The 19,546-nt window shown below is 40.1% G+C and overlaps 1 protein-coding gene across 1 annotated transcript in view; it reads right to left on the bottom strand.

Moving 5' to 3' along the window:
• Positions 1-19,546, bottom strand: part of LOC121554930 (low-density lipoprotein receptor-related protein 1B-like) — a 331,365-nt gene that overhangs the window by 199,036 nt on the left and 112,783 nt on the right. Inside the window, exons 25-26 of the mRNA XM_041868634.2 lie at positions 17,623-17,717; positions 13,625-13,774 (exon numbers count right to left, since the gene is read on the bottom strand). Coding sequence (XP_041724568.2) covers positions 13,625-13,774; positions 17,623-17,717 — 245 coding nt within the window. The remainder of the gene's footprint in view (positions 1-13,624; positions 13,775-17,622; positions 17,718-19,546) is intronic.

The raw sequence follows: 19,546 nt of genomic DNA on the forward strand, positions 1-19,546 counted from the left end.
TTCTTCCAGTTTAAAAGTATGTTGTAAGGCTTTCCAAGCCAATGGCGCAGATTACATGAAATCCCTTTTACCAAATTCAGTTCGGACATTTGGAACAGTTAGCAGGATAAAGTCCTGTGAACGAAGAGAGCACCCACCACATTTCTGAAGAATAAAAATGCCCAGATAAAATGGTAGTAAACCCACAATGGCTTTGCAAATAAAAGTATACCAGTGACAGAGCCTATGAGTGACTAGAGAAGGCCAGCCATCCCTGGTATATAAAGTGCAATGGTGCGTAAGGGTTTTGCAGTTTTAAATAAATCTCAATGCTCCATGGTAAAGGGTGTCAATTGATCTCAAACACTGAGCGGAAGCATTCATATATAAAATATCTCCATAGTCTAGAATAGGCATAAATATAGCTGATACTAGCCTCCTTCTGGCTTCAAAAGAAAAACAGGCCTTATTCCTAAAATAAAATCCCAACTTCAGCTTCAATTTTTTTGTAAGTTGTTTAATATGCAATTTAAAAGAGAGGCTGTCATCAATTAAAATTCCAAGATATTTATATGAGGTTACAACCTCAATCTCATTGCCCTGACAGGTAGTAATAGGTGAAAGGTTCAGTGGTCTGTTTCTTGTTTTAGAAAACACCATTAGTTTAGTTTTGTCAGCATTAAGGATAAGCTTCAATTGACACAAGGTATGTTGAACAGTATAAAAAGCAGTTTGCAAGTTCTGGAAAGCTTTTGTGAGAGACGAGGCACAACAATAAATAACAGTATCATCAGCATAAAAGTGAAGTTGCGCATTTTGCAAATTTTTGTCTAAATTATTTATATAAATAGTGAATAAGAGGGGACCAAGTACAGAGCCCTGGGGCACACCATTACAGACAGACGATTTAACAGACATGAGCCCATCACATTGAGTGCACTGAGTTCTAATCAGACATATAGTTAGCAAACCATGCAACTGCATGCTCCGAAAGACCTACACTCAGCAATCTCTGCCTCAGTATAGCATGATCAACTGTATCAAAAGACTTAGAGAGATCAATAACAAGTGAGACACAGTGCTGTTTTTTGTCAAGGGCTTCAGTGATGTCATTTAAAACCTTCATGGCTGCTGTAATTGTGCTATGCTTCTTCCTGAAATCTGATTAGTACATTGATAAAATATAGTTAGTATATAAAAACTATTTTAGCTGTTCACAAACAAGGGTTTCAAGAATTTTTGCCAGGGGTGACAGCTTTGAGATTGGCCTATAATTATTTAATAGAGTTGGATCTCCCCCCTTTAAAAGTGGTAGGACAAATGCTGATTTCCAGATCCTTGGAATTTCATTACATTCCAGGGTTAGATTAAACAGATACAGTGAGGGAAAAAAGTATTTGATCCCCTGCTGATTTTGTACATTTGCCCACTGACAAAGAAATGATCAGTCTATAATTTTAATGGTAGGTTTATTTGAACAGTGAGAGACAAAATCCAGAAAAACGCATGTCAAAAATGTTATAAATTGATTTGCATTTTAATTAGGGAAATAAGTATTTGACCCCCTCTCAATCAGAGAGATTTCTGGCTCCCAGGTGTCTTTTATACAGGTAATGAGCTGAGATTAGGAGCACACTCTTCAGCTTGTTACCTGTATAAAAGACACCTGTCCACAGAAGCAATCAATCAATCAGATTCCAAACTCTTCACCATGGCCAAAACCAAAGAGCTCTCCAAGGATGTCAGAGACAAGATTGTAAACCTACACAAGGCTGGAATGGGCTACAAGACCATCGCCAAGCAGCTTGGTGAGAAGGTGACAACAGTTGGTGTGATTATTCGCAAATGGAAGAAACACAAAATAACTGTCAATATCCCTCGGTCTGGGGCTCCATGCAAGACTCACCTCGTGGAGTTAAAATGATCATGAGAACGGTGAGGAATCAGCCCAGAACTACATGGGAGGATCTTGTCAATGATCTCAAGTCAAGTCAGTGGTCCTCTGTAGCTCAACTGGTAGAGCACGGCGCTTGTAACGCCAAGGTAGTGGGTTCGATCCCCGGGACCACCCATAAACAAAAAAAATTTATGCACGCATGACTGTAAGTCGCTTTGGATAAAAGCGTCTGCTAAATGGCATATTATTATTATTATATTATTATAAGTCACCAAGAAAACAATTGGTAACACACTACGCCGTGAAGGACTGAAATCCTGCAGCGCCCGCAAGATCCCCCTGCTCAAGAAAGCACATTAACATGCCCGTCTGAAGTTTGCCAATGAACATCTGAATGATTCAGAGGAGAACTGGGTGAAAGTGTTGTGGTCAGATGAGACCAAAATGGAGCTCTTTGGCATCAACTCAACTCGCCGTGTTTGGAGGAGGAGGAATGCTGCCTATGACCCCAAGAACACCATCCCCACAATCAAACATGGAAGTGGAAACTTTATGCTTTGGGGGTGTTTTTCTGCTAAGGGGACAGGACAACTTCACCGCATCAAAGGGACGACGGACGGGGCCATGTACCATCAAATCTTGGGTGAGAACCTCCTTCCCTCAGCCAGGGCTTTCAAAATGGGCCGTGGATGGGTATTCCAGCATGACAATGACCCAAAACACACGGCCAAGGGACCATATTCAACAAGAAAACAATTGGTAACCCAATTATGACCCCAAGAACACCATCCCCACCGTCAAACATGGAGGTGGAAACATTATGCTTTTGGGTGATTTTCTGCTAAGGGGACAGGACAACTTCACCGCATCAAAAGGACGAAGGACGAGGCCATGTACCGTCAAATCTTGGGTGAGAACCTCCTTCCTTCAGCCAGGGCATTGAAAATGGGTTGTGGATGGGTATTCCAGCATGACAATGACCCAAAACACACAGCCAAGGCAACAAAGGAGTGGCTCAAGAAGAAGCACATTAAGGTCCTGAAGTGGCCTAGCCAGTCTCCAGACCTTAATCCCATAGAAAATCTGTGGAGGGAGCTGAAGGTTCGAGTTGCCAAACGTCAGCCTCGAAACCTTAATGACTTGGAGAAGATCTGCAAAGAGGAGTGGGACAAAATCCCTCCTGAGATGTGTGCACACCTTGTGGCCAACTACAAGAAACGTCTGACCTCTGTGATTGCCACCAAGTACTAAGTCATGTTTTGCAGAGGGGTCAAATACTTATTTCCCTCATTAAAATGCAAATCAATTTATAACATTTTGACATGTGTTTTTCTGGATTTTGTTGTTGTTATTCTGTCTCTCACTGTTCAAATAAACCTACCTTTAAAATTATAGACTGATCATGTCTTTGTCAGTGGGCAAACGTACAAAATCAGCAGGGGATCAAATACTTTTTCCCCTCACTGTACTATATACATTTTACAGACACAGTATATTTTACAATAGTTATATTTTGTTTGTTTTTAGTCCCATCCTTCAGCTACCCTCAACCTCTCCCATCTATCTCTGAAGACCATCCAGGTTTGATTTCTATTTGCCATATATTTTTCAACTGTTATGTTTCACAAAAGTTCTGAACCTATTTACATTTTATGGACACAGTATATTTTACATTAGTTATCTTGTTATTTTTAGTCCCACCCTTCAGCTCCACTCAACCCCTCCCATCTAACTCTGAACACTATACAGTTTTGATTTCTATTTGCCATATATTTTGCAACTGTGCTGTGATGTTTCACAAAAGTTTTCAACCTTTCTATTCTCATAGTTTCTACAGATTTTAAATTAAAGAGAAACATTTTTGCTAAGAGTATTATTGATAGATTGACTATGACTTTTTAAATAACCCAGCAGTGCTATTTGCAGAGTTAGCTCCAGGTAAATGTCTGATGTCTCCTGATGATTGCAGAGGACATTTGTAATTACATTTAGCAGACGCTCTTTATTTTTCTTATTTTATTTTTTATTTTTTTTAAATAATTTTTTTTGTGGGAATGGATCAGCTTAATATTGCAGATAGATTGTATATTCTATCAATGTAATTGTCTGCATCACTTCCAATCCCCCATGTTTTTTTTATTTTTATATATACTCCCCTTTATTACTTTTCAACCCCACCATCCTTTCCCTACTTGGAGTAAATTAGTGAACAACAATGCCCAGGCCTCTACTTCCGGTCTATACTTACTATCTACACCTTATGGACAGAGTTAATTTTACAATAATTATATTATATATATATATATATATATATATATATATATAATATATATATATATATATATATATTTTTTTTTTTGCTCCTGAACTTCTTCTACTCTCAACCTCTCCGATCATTTTCATGATGTCCATCCGGTTTGCTTCTATATGCCATATCTTTCTAACTGTGCTCTTTCCCAAAAGCTCCCAACATACAACCTATATACTTATTATGGACACAGTATGCTTACATTATTAGCTATCTTTGTTATTATTTGTTGTTATTTGTTATTAGTCCCATCCTTCAACTCTATTCAATACCTCCCATCTATCTCTTAACACCATCCATATAGGATTTCTATTTGCCATATATATTTCAACCGTACTGTGATGTTTTACAAAAGTTCTGAACCTTTCTATTCTCATTGCTTCTACAGATTGTGAATTAAAAATAAACATTTTTGCTAAAAGTATTATTATATTATTGATTGATTGACTATGACTTTTCAGATCACCCAGTAATGCTATCTGCAAGGTTAGCTCCAGGTAAATATTGAAATCCTTTAGCCATTCCTGGACCTGTGTCCAAAAACAAGCTACAAATGGACAGAACCAAAACAAATGATCTAATGATTCTGTCTCTTCACAGCAAAATCTGCAGAGCTGGGAAGATTGTATCCCCCATATAAATAACATTCTATTGGTAGCAAGAATTTTATATAATAATTTAAATTGAAAGATTCTAATTTTTGAATCCGGTGTCGTTTTGCGTGTCAGTTCTTAAACACTATGCCATGGGATCGGTACGTCAAAGATCTCTTCCCAACTATTTTGCAACCTATATGGGACGGCTGTCAATCCTTTGGTCCTTAAATGAAACTGATATACTTTTTTATTTATCACAGTTTTCCTTAACCAATTATGTTCTTTAATGCAAGGCCGACAGACAAGTTCCTTACTTTTAAGGATTTAAGTATAACTTTTGTATGACTGAAGCTTTTAGTGATAGGTCTAATGCTTTAATATTTAATAATTTCTGTCCTCCGAATTCATATTCATTATATAAATATGCCCTTTTAATTTTGTCTGGCTTGCCGTTCCAAATAAAATTGAATATTTTTTTCTCATATAATTTAAAAAACTGTTCGCTAGGCGTAGGCAAGACCATAAGCAAATAGGTCAACTGGGATAATACTAAAGAGTTAATCAGGGTGATTTTTCCACAAATTGACAGGTATTTTCCTTTCCATGGTAGTAAGATCTTATCTACTTTTGCTAACTTTCCAAAAAAATGTATTGAAGTGAGATCATTTATTTCCTTTGGGATATGTATTCCGAGTATATCCACATCACCATCAGACCATTTTATTGGTAAACTACATGGTAATGTAAAAATTGTATTTTTTAGTGATCCAATACGTAATATAGCACATTTGTCATAATTTGGTTGTAATCCAGAGAGGTTAGAAAATGTATCTAGATCCTCTATGAGGCTGTGGAGGGATTCTAGTTGTGGATTTAAAAGAAAACATGAATCATCAGCGTACAATGACACCTTTGTTTTTAAGCCCTGTATTTCTAATCCTCTGATATTAATATTGGATCTGATTTTAATAGCTAACATCTCGATGGCCACAATAAATATATAGGCCGATAGTGGACAACCTTGTTTCACTCCTCTTGACAGTTTAAAACTTTCTGAGAAATAGCCATTATTTACTATTTCACACCTAGGGTTACTATACATGATTTTGACCCATTTTATAAGAGATTCTCCAAAATTGAAATGCTCCAGGCATTTATATATAAACTCCAGTCGAACTTTATCAAATGCCTTTTCGAAGTCTGCTATGAATAGCAGGCCTGGTTTCCCATATTTTCCTTAGTGTTCTATTGTTTCCAATAATTGCCTTATATTATCTCCAATGTATCTTCCATGTAAAAAACCTGTCTGATTAGAATGAATAATATCCGACAATACCTTTTTAATTCTATGCGCTATACATTTTGCTAGGATTTTTGCATCACAACACTGAAGTGTAAGGGGCCTCCAATTTTGTAAATGGACTGGATCTTTATATTTTCCACTTGTATCCTGTTTCAGTAATAATGAGATATTCTTCTTGAGTGTCAGATAATCTACCATTTACATAGGAGTGGTTAAAACATGCTAATAACGGTCCTCTTAGTATATCAAAAAAGGGAGCGACTTACAGGAGCAATTAGTGTTAAGTGCCTTGCTCAAGGGCACATCGACAAATGTTTCACCCAGTCGGCTCGGGGATTTCACCTAGTCGGCGACCTTTCGGTTACTGGCACAACTCTCTTAACCACTAAGCTACCTGCCGCCTGAATGAAAGCAATGTGTATAACACCAGGTTTATACCCTACTGTTATTGGATGGGTTAGACGGAGAGGTGAGGGACTGTGTTTAGATAGTGTGTGTGTGTGCGTGGGTGCGAGTGCCTGCCTGTGTGTGTTAGGTGATGTGAGGTGAGGCTAGGTGTTTAGACTGCGTGGGTGATCAGTCCCCACTTGCCTGGCATCAAACCCAGCAGTTGAGGTGGAAATTTAATATGATGAGCAATCACTGCTACCAAATGTCAGCCTCGAAACCTTAATGACTTGGAGAAGATCTGCAAAGAGGAGTGGGACAAAATCCCTCCTGAGATTTGTGCAAACCTGGTGGCCAACTACAAGAAACGTCTGACCTCTGTGATTGCCAACAAGGGTTTTGCCGCCAAGTACTAAGTCATGTTTTGCAGAGGGGTCAAATACTTATTTCCCTCATTAAAATGCAAATCAATTTATAACATTTTTGACATGCGTTTTGACTGATAATTTCTTTGTCAGTGGGCAAACGTACAAAATCAGCAGGGGATCAAATACTTTTTTCCCTCACTTTATGTAAATGGTTCAGCTTTGAAATCAGCTGCCAGTTTTAAAAAGCAGGGATCAAGAAGATCAGGACCTGCAGCCTTTCTCTGATCTAAGGATTTCTGGGCTTTATGTACCTCCGGCACTGAGAATGGCGAAAAGCTAAAAGTTTGACCAGCTCTCACCGGTTCATCCACACAAGGTTGTACAGATACTGAATCAAACAGCCTACCAGATGATACAAAGTGCTCATTGAAACAATTCAGCATTTCAGTTTTGTCATATACAGCAATACATATGACTGTAATTCATTAACATTACTGTTACCAGACATAGACTTAATAGCCATCCAAAACTTTCTAGGGTCATTCAGGTTATCAGTGGTAACAGACATAAAATATTCAGACTTAGCCTTCCTGAGAAGAGAAGAACACTTGTTTCGTAGCTGCCTAAAAAGAAGCCAATCAGCATCAGAACATGATTTCCTTGCTTTAGCCCAGGCTAGATTACGTTTGTGAATAATACAAGACATTGCAGAAGAAAACCATGGATTATCCCGCCCTTTAACTCTGAACCTGTCGGAATGGGGCATGTTTGTTTACTATTTGGAAAAAACCATCATGGAAGAACTTTAAGGCAGCTTCCACATCAGAAATATGCTCATTCTTGCTCCAGTCAAAATGAAACAAATAATGAAAGAAAGCCTGCTCATTTAAAAGTCTTGAAGGAGCTCCCACATATGCTGAGCACTTGTTGGCTGCTTTTCCTTCACTCTGTGGTCCAACTCATCCCAAACCATCTCAATTGGGTTGAGGTTGGGTGATTGTGGAGGTCAGGTCATCTGATGCATCACTCCATCACTCTCCTTCTTGGTCAAATAGCCCTTACACAGCCTGGAGGTTTGTTGGGTCATTGTCCTGTTGAAAAACAAATGATAGTCCCACTAAGCGCAAACAAGATGGGATGGCGTATCACTGCAGAATGTTCCTTGAATTGTAAATAAATACACAGACAGTGTCACCAGCAAAGCACCCCCACACCTCCTCCTCCAAGCTTCACGGTGGGAACCACACATGCGGAGATCATCTGTTCGCCTACTCTGAGTCTCACAAAGACACGGCGGTTGGAACCAAAATCTCAAATTTTGACTCATCAGACCAAAGGAAAGATTTCCACCGGTCTAATGTCCATTGCCCGTGATTCTTGGCCCAAGCAAGTCTCTTCTTCTTATTGGTGTCATTTAGTAGTAGTTTCTTTTCAGCAATTCGACCATGAAGGCCTGATTCACACTGTCTCCTCTGAACAGTTGATGTTGAGATGTGTCTGTTACTTGAACTCTGTGAAGCATTTATTTGGGCTGCAATTTCTGAGGCTTGTAACTCGAATGAACTTATCCTCTGCAGCAGAGGTAACTCTGGGTCTTCCTTTCCTGTAGCGGTCTTCAAGAGAGCCAGTTTCATCATAGCGCTTTATGGTTTTTGCGACTGCACTTGAAGAAACTTTCAAAGATCTTCACATTTTCTGGATTGACTGACCTTGATGTCTTAAAGTAATGATGGACTGTCATTTCCCATTGCTTATTTGAGCTGTTCTTGCCATAATATGGACTTGGTCTTTCACCAAATAGGGCTATCTTCTCTATACCACTCCTACCTTGTCACAACACAACTGATTGGCTCAAACGCATTAAGAAGGAAAGAAATTCCACAAATTAACTTTTAACAAGGCACACCTGTTAATTGAAATGCATTCCAGGTGACTACCTCATGAAGCTGGTTGAGAGAATGCCAAGAGTGTGCAAAGCTGTCATCAAGGCGAAGGGTGGCTACTTTGAAGAAACTCAAATATAAAATATATGTTGATTTGTTTAACACTTTTTTGGTTACTACATGATTCCATATGTATTATTTCATAGTTTTGATGTCTTCACCATTATTCTACAATGTAGAAAATAGTTAAAATAAAGAAAATCCCTGGAATGAGTAGGTGTTTCCAAACTTGGTACTGTACATCATTTTAATAGCAGGACACTGTAAAGTTCATTATCCCTCTCAAGAGTATGAATTAGTTTGAGAAGGTTTGAATCCTAAGAATCCTGCCTACACATAGTTTGAAGTACAATACCAACATTGCTACTGTAGTAAGTCAAAGCTGTGTGATGGAAAACCTTGGTAGATCATGGGTGGAATAGGCGTTGTGGCGCTCATGTGTATTTCCTTTCTTTTTCGGCTTCAGACAAATGCCTATTCTCACTTACAACATTGTTTTTGGTTTTGAATTTCCATGGTTTTTATGGAAGTTTTGTCACACAAATAACTTCAGCCATTAGCTAGTTAGTTAGAGCCAGACAACAGCTGAAGCTAGCTAACGATAGCTAGTTCATGTCAGAATTCCAGTAATAAAACCATGGAAATTCAAAACCAAAAACAATGTTGTAAGTGAGAATAGGCATTGGTCTGAAGCCGAAAAAGAAAGGAAATACACATGAGCGCCACAACGCCTATTCCACCCATGATCTACCAAGGTTTTCCATCACACAGCTTTGACCTACTACAGTAGCAATGTTGGTATTGTATGGAGCATGGGTGGAATAGGCGTTGTGGCGCTCATGTGTATTTCCTTTCTTTTTCGGCTTCAGACCAATGCCTATTCTCACTTACAACATTGTTTTGGGTTTTTAATTTCCATGGTTTTTACACCGGAAGGTGATTATACAACAATATAATTAAGCAATAAGTATATGGCCAATATACCACGGCTAAGGGCTGTTCCACATCCCGACGTTGTTTAGCATTATCTAGTCCAAAATGTTGACATTATTCCACTATTTGTATCAGTGTGAATCACTTTCAATGGGATACTTTTATTTTGAAGTTGAACTACAAATTATACTATTGTGGCTAATCCTTATTGTGGTTAGATTCACAAAGGTGTGCACGGCAGAGTTGAAAAATATCCAACACATGGCAGAGTTGTTAGTTTGGCACTGTTGATCAGCACACATGTGGATTAAAATGTCAAGAAGACAGGAGAATGACCGTACTGGAATTTATTATGGATGTTAAACTGGTAGCGTAAGTCTTTCTGATGCTAGCAAGCATGCATTTGCACACTGCAGTCAGTGGACAACAGAGCCAGAGGCGCTGTTAATGTTAGCTAGCTAGCTATTATTTTTCTCAGCAGTTTGAGTTGTGTCTAGTCTGACAGTGAAACGTGGCTAGCTCTTACTGTAGCCTGGACTATGGAGTAGCTAGCTAGCTAGTGTTGCAAAAGCAACTTGCATGAATAGTAAGGTAGCAGCATGACAATTTGTCCAAAGTTTGGTGTTGGTTCTGAAATGATGTACGTTAGCTAGCTAGCTATATTTTGTGGAAAAATTTAGAACTGGCATTCTGAGTTGAACTAGCTATCGTTAGCTAGCTTCAGCTGTTGTCTGGCTCTAACTAACTAGCTAGCTAGCTAATGGCTGAAGTTATTTGTGTAACAAACCTTCCATAAACAAATATAGCTAGCTACCTTTCTTTGCCTGTCCGTTAGCTAACTAGCTAGCTTTCAGCTGACTGGTGTTAGCTAGTTAGCTACAGAGGCTAGCTGCTGGACTTTGTACAATCAAGCTAACATTAGCTAGCTAGCTAGCTAGCTACCTAGCTAATCAAAATATCGGTTTGCATTTATTGATTAACCTCAGATTGAATACCACAATATATCTAGCTATCTACAGTAGCCTAAAAAAAAGTTGTTAGCATTGTCAGAAATGCTACAAAAAGGTAGCTCATCGTTGGTTTTTAATGGACAGAAATGAGCATGTGAGAGTGATACATTTTAAATTTAATAAAAACTGTTGCACCTACACGTTTTGTAAATCCGGTATTTTTTAAATCCAATGGTCACTTTATGGACGCTATAGTCTTGTTTTATTCCTAGAATTTTAGCTAGGTATGCACAAGAAATACTCTTCAAAATCAATTGCTAACGACCCTGTTAAAAAATCCGGTATGTGGTCATCAGTAACGGCGGGTCGGCTCATGACAAGAGGTGGGGAGTGTGTTGTGTACCTCCAGTCAAGTTGATTTGATAATTTTAATTGATATTGGTTTCATATTGGCTTAGATATTTTAATTTAACACTGAGCTTCAACCAATGCCTATAATAATCTACTAAATGTTCATTTTTTCTTTTAGATTGATCATGGGCTAGAGATCTTTATATGACATTATGTGGTGTTGACTGTTTGTATCTGTTCAGTTTTTTGGTTGAATAAAAAAACTCATATATACTCATGTGATTTGAAATTAGAACCAAATTGCTATTAAGTTGCCAGGAAAATGTATTCAAACACAATATTTGCAATTCCATGGACATGGGTTACAATTTGCCAAGTCACACAGCTACTGTGTAAGGTAATCTAAATGCAGCCACCTTTGTATTGCCATTGCAAAATGTTAGTCTGACCTGTGACACTGTTCTCATTAGTAAGCTCATAACCATCACACATTGACATTGTTATGATAATGGCTATTATGAACTGAGAGTTATGAACACCGGGTTGATGACTGTTTTACAAACATGTTGCACGCACACACACACACACATACACACACACACACAAACAACACACACACACACACTTCCTTTCCAATATCCAGCATAAATACTTAAAATATAAAACCATTGCACAATTGTTCTCTTTCTTTGGCAGAATATAAATATGCCAGTCAAAGCAATGAAAAGCATTACAACTAAACTGTGTGATAGATGGCTTGATGTGAACACATCATTCCACTGTTCCACTGTACGCTTCTACTGCTTTGAAATCAGGTCATTAGTCTTTGTCACCTTGCATTCTGGCTCACATTTTGTGGAATGCGATAATGAAGTCTCCAGCTCAGTCTCCATGTTAACAGCGAGAACATTTTACTTTACTGTACTTCCTCCGTAAAGTAAAACTCTAAAATGGTTGCCAACTTAAAAAGTGTTTAATGTATGAAGTGAATGTATTGTCACGTTTGTTCCAACTTCCATATCTCCAGACTCTAAGCAGACACTATAAAGTAACGAAGCAAACTTCTATACTTGTTTCTTTACTTTCTGACAGCCTAATTAGGTATTTTTAAACTCACAGTGAGAGAGAGGCACACGTTTGTTCGCTGAGGAACGAGGAAGCTAGGCCTGCACTGCAATGACTAAATACAGTACGGCGTATATCAAAGGACAGTGCATTTTTTCCTCTGACAACTGTTCTGACCGTCAACACCAAGTTAAAAACAGCAAACTTCTGTCACTGCTTCTCATTACCACTCCTGGCAAACAGACATGTACCTTCATACAGCTAGAGGCTTCCTCCCAATTGTCCAGATTGTAACTGTTAGGCCGTGTAGTAAAAAAATAATGTATCCTGAATCCAAAATGGTGTAGCGAGTGTAATGCAATTAAGAAGCCAGATGCTTTGTGCTGAATTAAATGTCTTATGAGACACTGTGGTCTTAATTTTCCCTTTCCATCTGGTCTTAAATCAATCCCATTAACATTCCCCTACTTGGATGTTTGGCATATATGTTTTGTCATCCTCTGAGGACAAACTTTACTTTCCTCTCTTCAATTTAAGTACTACCATGCGGCTGACTAGTTGATAGTGGAGGAAAAATAATGTAGAATGATAACGTTCTAATTTCTATTCCCACTATGTTTAAATGTTTATTGAAAAAGTTGCATTCACAGATTCCAAACTCCTTGCAAACTTTTCAACTTAAACTAGACTGTGACTACACATAGGCTTTTGCATTAAAGTGTGACCAAGTTTGGGAATCAGTTCATTCATAAGTGAGTCTTTGTATTATGTATGGTGCAATGGCACAACAAAACAAATGGTCTTGGGAAAGAAATGCCATCTTATTGAAAAGAAGGACCATGTTGGAGTAATATAATGTTTCAGCATATTTCCTAATGAAACAAACACACACAAATCCAAGTGATGGATCCTCCAACATATTACATCCAGCACTGATACCAAGCAACAACACTCCACAATGGCCATCCACATCCATTTTAATTACATCAATCAAGCTGCAGCTCCAACCAGTATTTTAATTATCTAATGCCCAGACAATTTCACACAGTGTGAAGCAGAACTGTCACAGTCAAAACATAGTATTGGTTAAATATCTTTATCCAGGAGCCAACTAGCAACACATATCATGCCTTGGCCGTAATCCTCCCCACGTTCTCCCTTAATCCATGACGTGGATCTGATTTACTGGCTGACTTTTTCCACTATTCAAGCCTGACGAAGACCTTCAGGTCGAAACATTGCACAATACCACAGCGGGAGCCTTCATCAACGTGCAGATATCTATTCTTTATTTCCTGAGTTTATATTTTGTGTACCCAGCACCTGAAAGTCATTAATATGATGATAATAATAAATGCCATTTAGCAGACACTTTTATCCAAAGCGACTTACAGTAATGCGGGCATACATTTTACAAAGGGGTGGTCCCGGGAATTGAACCCACAACCCTGGCATTACAAGTGCCATGCTCTACCCACTGAGCTACAAAGGACCACCAGTAATTGGATGTGGGTACACTATGTTTGAAACTAACCACTACTCACCCATAACGGCCAATGCTGAGGCTTTGGTTAGCTCCCTCTTCATGCTCTCCAGCACCTCCAGACCATTACCGTCCACATTGCACCTGTTGATAGTGCCATTACCAGAGCTGATCCAGTACAGCTTGTTGGCTGTGTAGTCTATGGAAAGACCTGGGGGAGAAGAATGACGGGGTTAATAATAGGTATTAAACCTTTATGTCACTATAAAATAAAATCTGGTGAGTGGTGACATATAGTGCATTTTATTCAGCAGCCTGATGGTTTGGCGGTAGAATATATTGGCCAGTCTGTTAGTGCTATCCATGATGCTCCAGTACAGCCCGCGTCTGAGTGATGGAAGCGGGGAGAACAGGCCGTGGCTCGGGCGGCTGATGTTCCTGATGATCTTCTTGGCCTTCCTGCGACACCTGGAGTTGTAGGTGTCCTGGAGGGCAGGCAGTGTGCACCCAATGGTGCATTCGGCTGAGTGTACCACCCTCTGTAGCGCCTTGTGGTCTGCGGCAGTGGAGTTGCCATATCAGGCTGTGATGCAGCCCGACAGTATGCTCTCGATGGTACTCCTGTAGAACACAGTGAGGGCCCTAAGAGACATGCCAAATTTATTCAGCCTCCTGAGGTTGAAGAGTCACTGTCGTGCCTTCTTCACCACGGTGTCGGTGTGGTTTGACCATTTCAGATGTATTTTCAACTGTCTCCACGGCGGCTCCGTTGATGAGGATGTGGGCATGCCCAGCCTGGTTCTTCCTGAAATCCACAATCAGCCCCTTTGTTTTGCTGATGTTGAGGGATAGGTTGTTCACCTGGCACCACACCATCAGAGTGCCTACCTCCTCCCTGTAGGCCGTCTCGTCATTGTTGGTAATCAGGCCTACTATGGTCATGTCATCAGTGAACTTGATGAGGGAGTTGGAACTGTGTGAGGCCACGCAGTCGTGGGTATACAGGGAGTACAGGAGGGGACTGAGGAAGAAACCTTGTGAGGATCAGTTTGGAGGAATTAATATTGCCTACCTTCACCACCTGGGGGCGGCCCGTCAGGAACTCCAGGACCCAGTTGCATAGGGATGAGTTCAGTCCCAAGGCCGTGAGCTTTGTGGTGAGCTTAGAGTGCACCATGGTATTGAAGGCTGAGCTGTAGTCGATGAACAGCATCCTCACATATGCATTCCTCTTGTCCAGGTGGGTGAGGGCAGCGTGCAGTACAGTGGCGATTGCATCGTCCGTGGATCTGTTGGGTGGTAGGCGAATTGGAGAGGATCGAGTGTGTCGGGGAGGGAGGAAGTGAGGAGGTGATGTGGTCTTTGACTGTCAAAGCACTTCATGATGACGGAAGCGAGTGCTACGGGTCGGTAGTCATTCAGTTCAGTTACTTTCCCTTTCTTGGGCATGGAGATGATACTGTGAGGGTGAGTGTGAGATTGTTTGAATACTTTTTGCGGCCTGGGATGTGACTCCATATGTGTCAGTATGGATGTACAGTCGTGGTCAAAAGTTTTGAGAATGACACAAATACACATTTTCACAAAGTCTGCTGCCTCAGTTTTGATGATGGCAATTTGCATATACTCCAGAATGTCATGAAGAGTGATCAGATGAATTGCAATTAATTGCAAAGTCCCTATTTGCCATGAAAATGAACTTAATCCCCCCCAAAAAACATTTCCACTGCATTTCAGCCCTGCCACAAAAGGACCAGCTGCCTTTATGTCAGTGATTCTCTCGTTAACATAGGTGAGAGTGTTGACGAGGACAAGGCTGGAGATCACTCTGTCATGCTGATTGAATTAGAATAACAGACTGGAAGCTTTAAAAGGAGGGTGGTGCTTGAAATCATTGTTCTTCCTCTGTTAACCATGGTACGTGCCAGGAAACATGTGCCGTCATCATTGCTTTGAACAAAAAGGGCTTCACAGGCAAAGATATTGCTACTAGTAAGATAGCACCTATTTCAACCATTTATCGGATCATCAAGAACTTCAAGGAGAGAGGTTCAATTGTTGTGAAGAAGGCGTCAGGGCGCCCAAGAAAGTACCGCAAGTGCCAGGATGGTCTCCTAAAGTTAATTCAGCTGTGGGATCGGGGCACCACCAGTGCAGAGCTTGCTCAGGAATGGCAGCAGGCAGGTGTGAGTGCATCTACACGCACAGTGAGGCGAAGACTTTTGGAGGATGGCCTGGTGTCGAGAAGGGCAGCAAAGAAGCCACTTCTCTCCAGGAAACACATCAGGGACAGACTGATGTTCTACAAAAGGTACAGGGATTAAACTGCTAAACTGGGGTAAAGTCATTTTCTCTGATGTATCCCCTTTCCGATTGTTTGGGTCATCCGGAAAACACCTTGTCCGGATAAGACAAGGTGAGCGCTACCATCAGTCCTGTGTCATGCCAACAATGAAGCATCCAGAGACCATTCATGTGTGGGGTTGCTTCTCAGCCAAGGGAGTGGGATCACTCACAATTTTGCCTAAGAACACAGCCATGAATAAAGAATTGTACCAACACATCCCCCGAGAGCAACTTCTCCCAACCATCCAAGAACAGTTTGGTGACGACCAATGCCTTTTCCAGCATGATGGAGCACCTTGCCATAAGGCAAAAGTGATAACTAAGTGGCTCGGGGAACAAAACATCGACATTTTGTGTCCATGGCCAGGAAACTCCCCAGACCTTAATCCCATTGAGAACTTTTGGTCGATCCTCAAGAGGCGGGTGGACAAACAAATACCCACAAATTCTGACAAACTCCAAGCATTGATTATGCAAGAATGGGCTGCCATCAGTCAGGATGTGGCCCATAAGTTAATTGACAGCATGCCAGGGCGGATTGCAGAGGTCTTGAAAAAGAAGGGTCAACACTGCAAATGTTGACTCTTTGCATAAACTTAATGTAAGTGTCAATAAAAGCCTTTGACACTTATGGAATGCTTGTAATTATACTTCAGTATACCATAGTAACATCTGACAAAAATATCTCATAACACTGAAGCAGCGAACTTTGTGAAGACCAATACTTGTGTCATTCTCAAAACTTTTGACCACGACTGTACAGTGGGCCTTTACTTGTATCTATAGGATTGAGTGGTGGTGTGAGTGTGCATGTGTCTGTGTTTGCAAGTGTGTGCGTGCCTGTGTGTTTGCGAGTGTGTGCGTGTGTGTGTGTGGTTGTTGGAATGATTCGTTGCGGCCTGCCTGGGATATCTCTATGACCTTCACTTGACATTATAAATAATTTGACCATTCTCTAGCGGACATGATGGGATTTTACAGAATGGCACTATTGATGGTGGCAACTGGGGGCTATTTCAATTGTGTCTAGGAACAGCTTTCTCTGTGTGTGGATTTATGGAAGGCAGATTCACAGTCACAACACATCATTAATTTACTCCCGTCCCCAGGTCCGGCCCATCATCATAAATGAAGTACCGTCAATTTATATTTCTGACAGAGCCCATCAAGTCAACCCGATTGAGACCCATCAAAGACAATGATACTGTGTTTAACTGAGAAAGTGAAGACTTGACCTTGCAGGTCTGCCTACGCTGTGAGAACAGAACAGCTGCTTGATGCATGAACCTGCAGATGCACAATTCTTCACTGAAGCTTGTATCATCTGAGTATACAAGTTCAGGTTGAACAACTGTGTATGGCAGCAGAAGAGGTTTTCAGTTAGTTCAAGTGTAGCAAATTATTTAAACCCCAACCATTTTTTATTTTGCTTTCTAAGAATAGGAGAAAAAAAACATCAACCAGTGCTGATGATCAGGGGATATGCAGGTAAAAATATGTATGGTGTTCATTTTAGGCCTTTCGTTATCAGGACTAGGGAAGTACTCAAATGTACACCCTACATTGGCCAAGGCAGGTACTGCCAGCTTGTTGTACTGCTCCTGTGTATGACAGTGGAATCTGTCCCATGATAAATAATGTTGGAATCATAGTGTTGGAACATGCAGTAGTGTTCCACAGTCTGAACAAACAGAGCTATAATGTTCAACTGACCGACTGGTTCCCGTTGGTTCTGGTGAAGGACCTTGCTGTTGCTCCCATCCATGTTGGCTATGTTTATCGTGTTGCCATCTGTCCAGTAGATTTTCCTAAAGTTTAAGAACATCAGAAGCATACAGTTACACAAACATTACACATTACATTACATGTTTACAGTTCTATTTATAATTTCCTTATACTGTAGTTCTTAATGCATTTGTTGAATTTAGGGGGTAGATCAGCATTAATCTTGCAGATAGATTGTGCCTTCTATCAATGTAATTGTCTGCATAATTTCCAATCCACCATATCATATTTTTTTGTAAATATGTTATTTTAAATATATACTCTACCAGTCAAAAGTTTGGACACACCTACTCATTCAAGGGGTTTTCTTTATTTTTACTATTTTCTACATTGTAGAATAATAGTGAAGACATCAAACCTATGAAATAACTCATATGGAATCATGTAGTAACCAAAAAAGTGTTAAACAAATATTTGAGATTCTTCAAATAGCCACCCTTTGCCTTGATGACAGCCTTGTACACTCTTGGCATTCTCTCAAACAGCTTCATGAGGTAGTCACCTGGAATGCATTTCAATTAACAGGTGTGCCTTGTTAAAAGTTAATTTGTGGAATTTCTTTCCTTCTTAATGCGTTTGAGCCAATCAGTTGTGTTGTGACAAGGTAGGGGGTTTTATTACTTTAAGACATGAAGGTCAGTCAATCCGGAAAACTTCAAGAACTTTGAAAGTTTCTTCAAGTGCAGTCCAAAAACCATCAAACGCTATAATGAAACTGGCTCTCATGAGGACCGCCACAGGAATGGAAGACCCAGAGTTACCTCTGCTGCAGAGGTTAAGTTCATTAGAGTTACCAGCCTCAGAAATTGCAGCCCAAATAAATGCTTCAAAGAGTTCAAGTAACAGAAACATCTCAACATCAACTGTTCAGAGGAGACAGTGTGAATCAGGCCTTCATGGTCGAATTGCTGCAAAGAAACCACTACCAAAGGACACCAATAATAAGAAGAGACTTGCTTGGGCCAAGAAACACGAGCAATGGACATTAGACCGGTGAAAATGTGTCCTTTGGTCTGGAGTCAAAATTTGAGATTTTTGGTTCCAACCGCCGTGTCTTTGTGAGACAGGACAATGACCCAACACACCTCCCGGCTGTGTAAGGGCTATTTTACCAAGAAGGAGAGTGATGGAGTGCTGCCTCAGATGACCTGGTCTCCACAATCCCCTGACCTCAACCAGATTGAGATGGTTTGGGATGAGTCGGACCGCAGAGTGAAGGAAAAGCAGCCAACAAGTGCTCAGCATATGTGGGAACTCCTTCAAGACTGTTGGAAAAGCATTCCAGGTGAAGCTGGTTGAGAGAATCCCAATAGTGTGCAACGTTGTCATCAAGGCAAAGGGTAGCTATTTGAAGAATCTCAAATATAAAATATATTTTGATTTGTTTAACAATTCTTTGGTTACTACATGATTCCATATGTGTTATTTCATAGTTTTGATGTCCCTTGAATTAGTAGGTGTTCTATAACTTTTGACCGGTAGTGTATATTTACACTTCCACCCCTCCCCTAATTGAAGTAAACTAATGGACAACAATACTCAGTGTTGACCCTTCAATAGTTATCTGTTGTTTGTTTTTAGTCCCAGCCTTCAGCTACCCTCAACCCCTCCCATCTATCTCTGAAGACCATCTAGTTTTGATTTCTAGCTGCCATGTACAGTATTTTTCCACTGTGCTGGGATGTTTCACAAAAGTTTTGAATCTTTCTAATCTCATAGTTTCTACAGATTGTAAATTAAAGATAAACACCTTTGCTAAGACTATTATTATATTATTGATCAATTGACTATGACTTATCAAATCACCCAGCAGTGCTCTTTGCAGAGTTATCTCCAAGTAAATGTAGCATTT

The sequence above is a fragment of the Coregonus clupeaformis genome, chromosome 40 (genome assembly GCF_020615455.1).
Source record: "Coregonus clupeaformis isolate EN_2021a chromosome 40, ASM2061545v1, whole genome shotgun sequence".
NCBI classification, from domain to species: domain Eukaryota; kingdom Metazoa; phylum Chordata; class Actinopteri; order Salmoniformes; family Salmonidae; genus Coregonus; species Coregonus clupeaformis.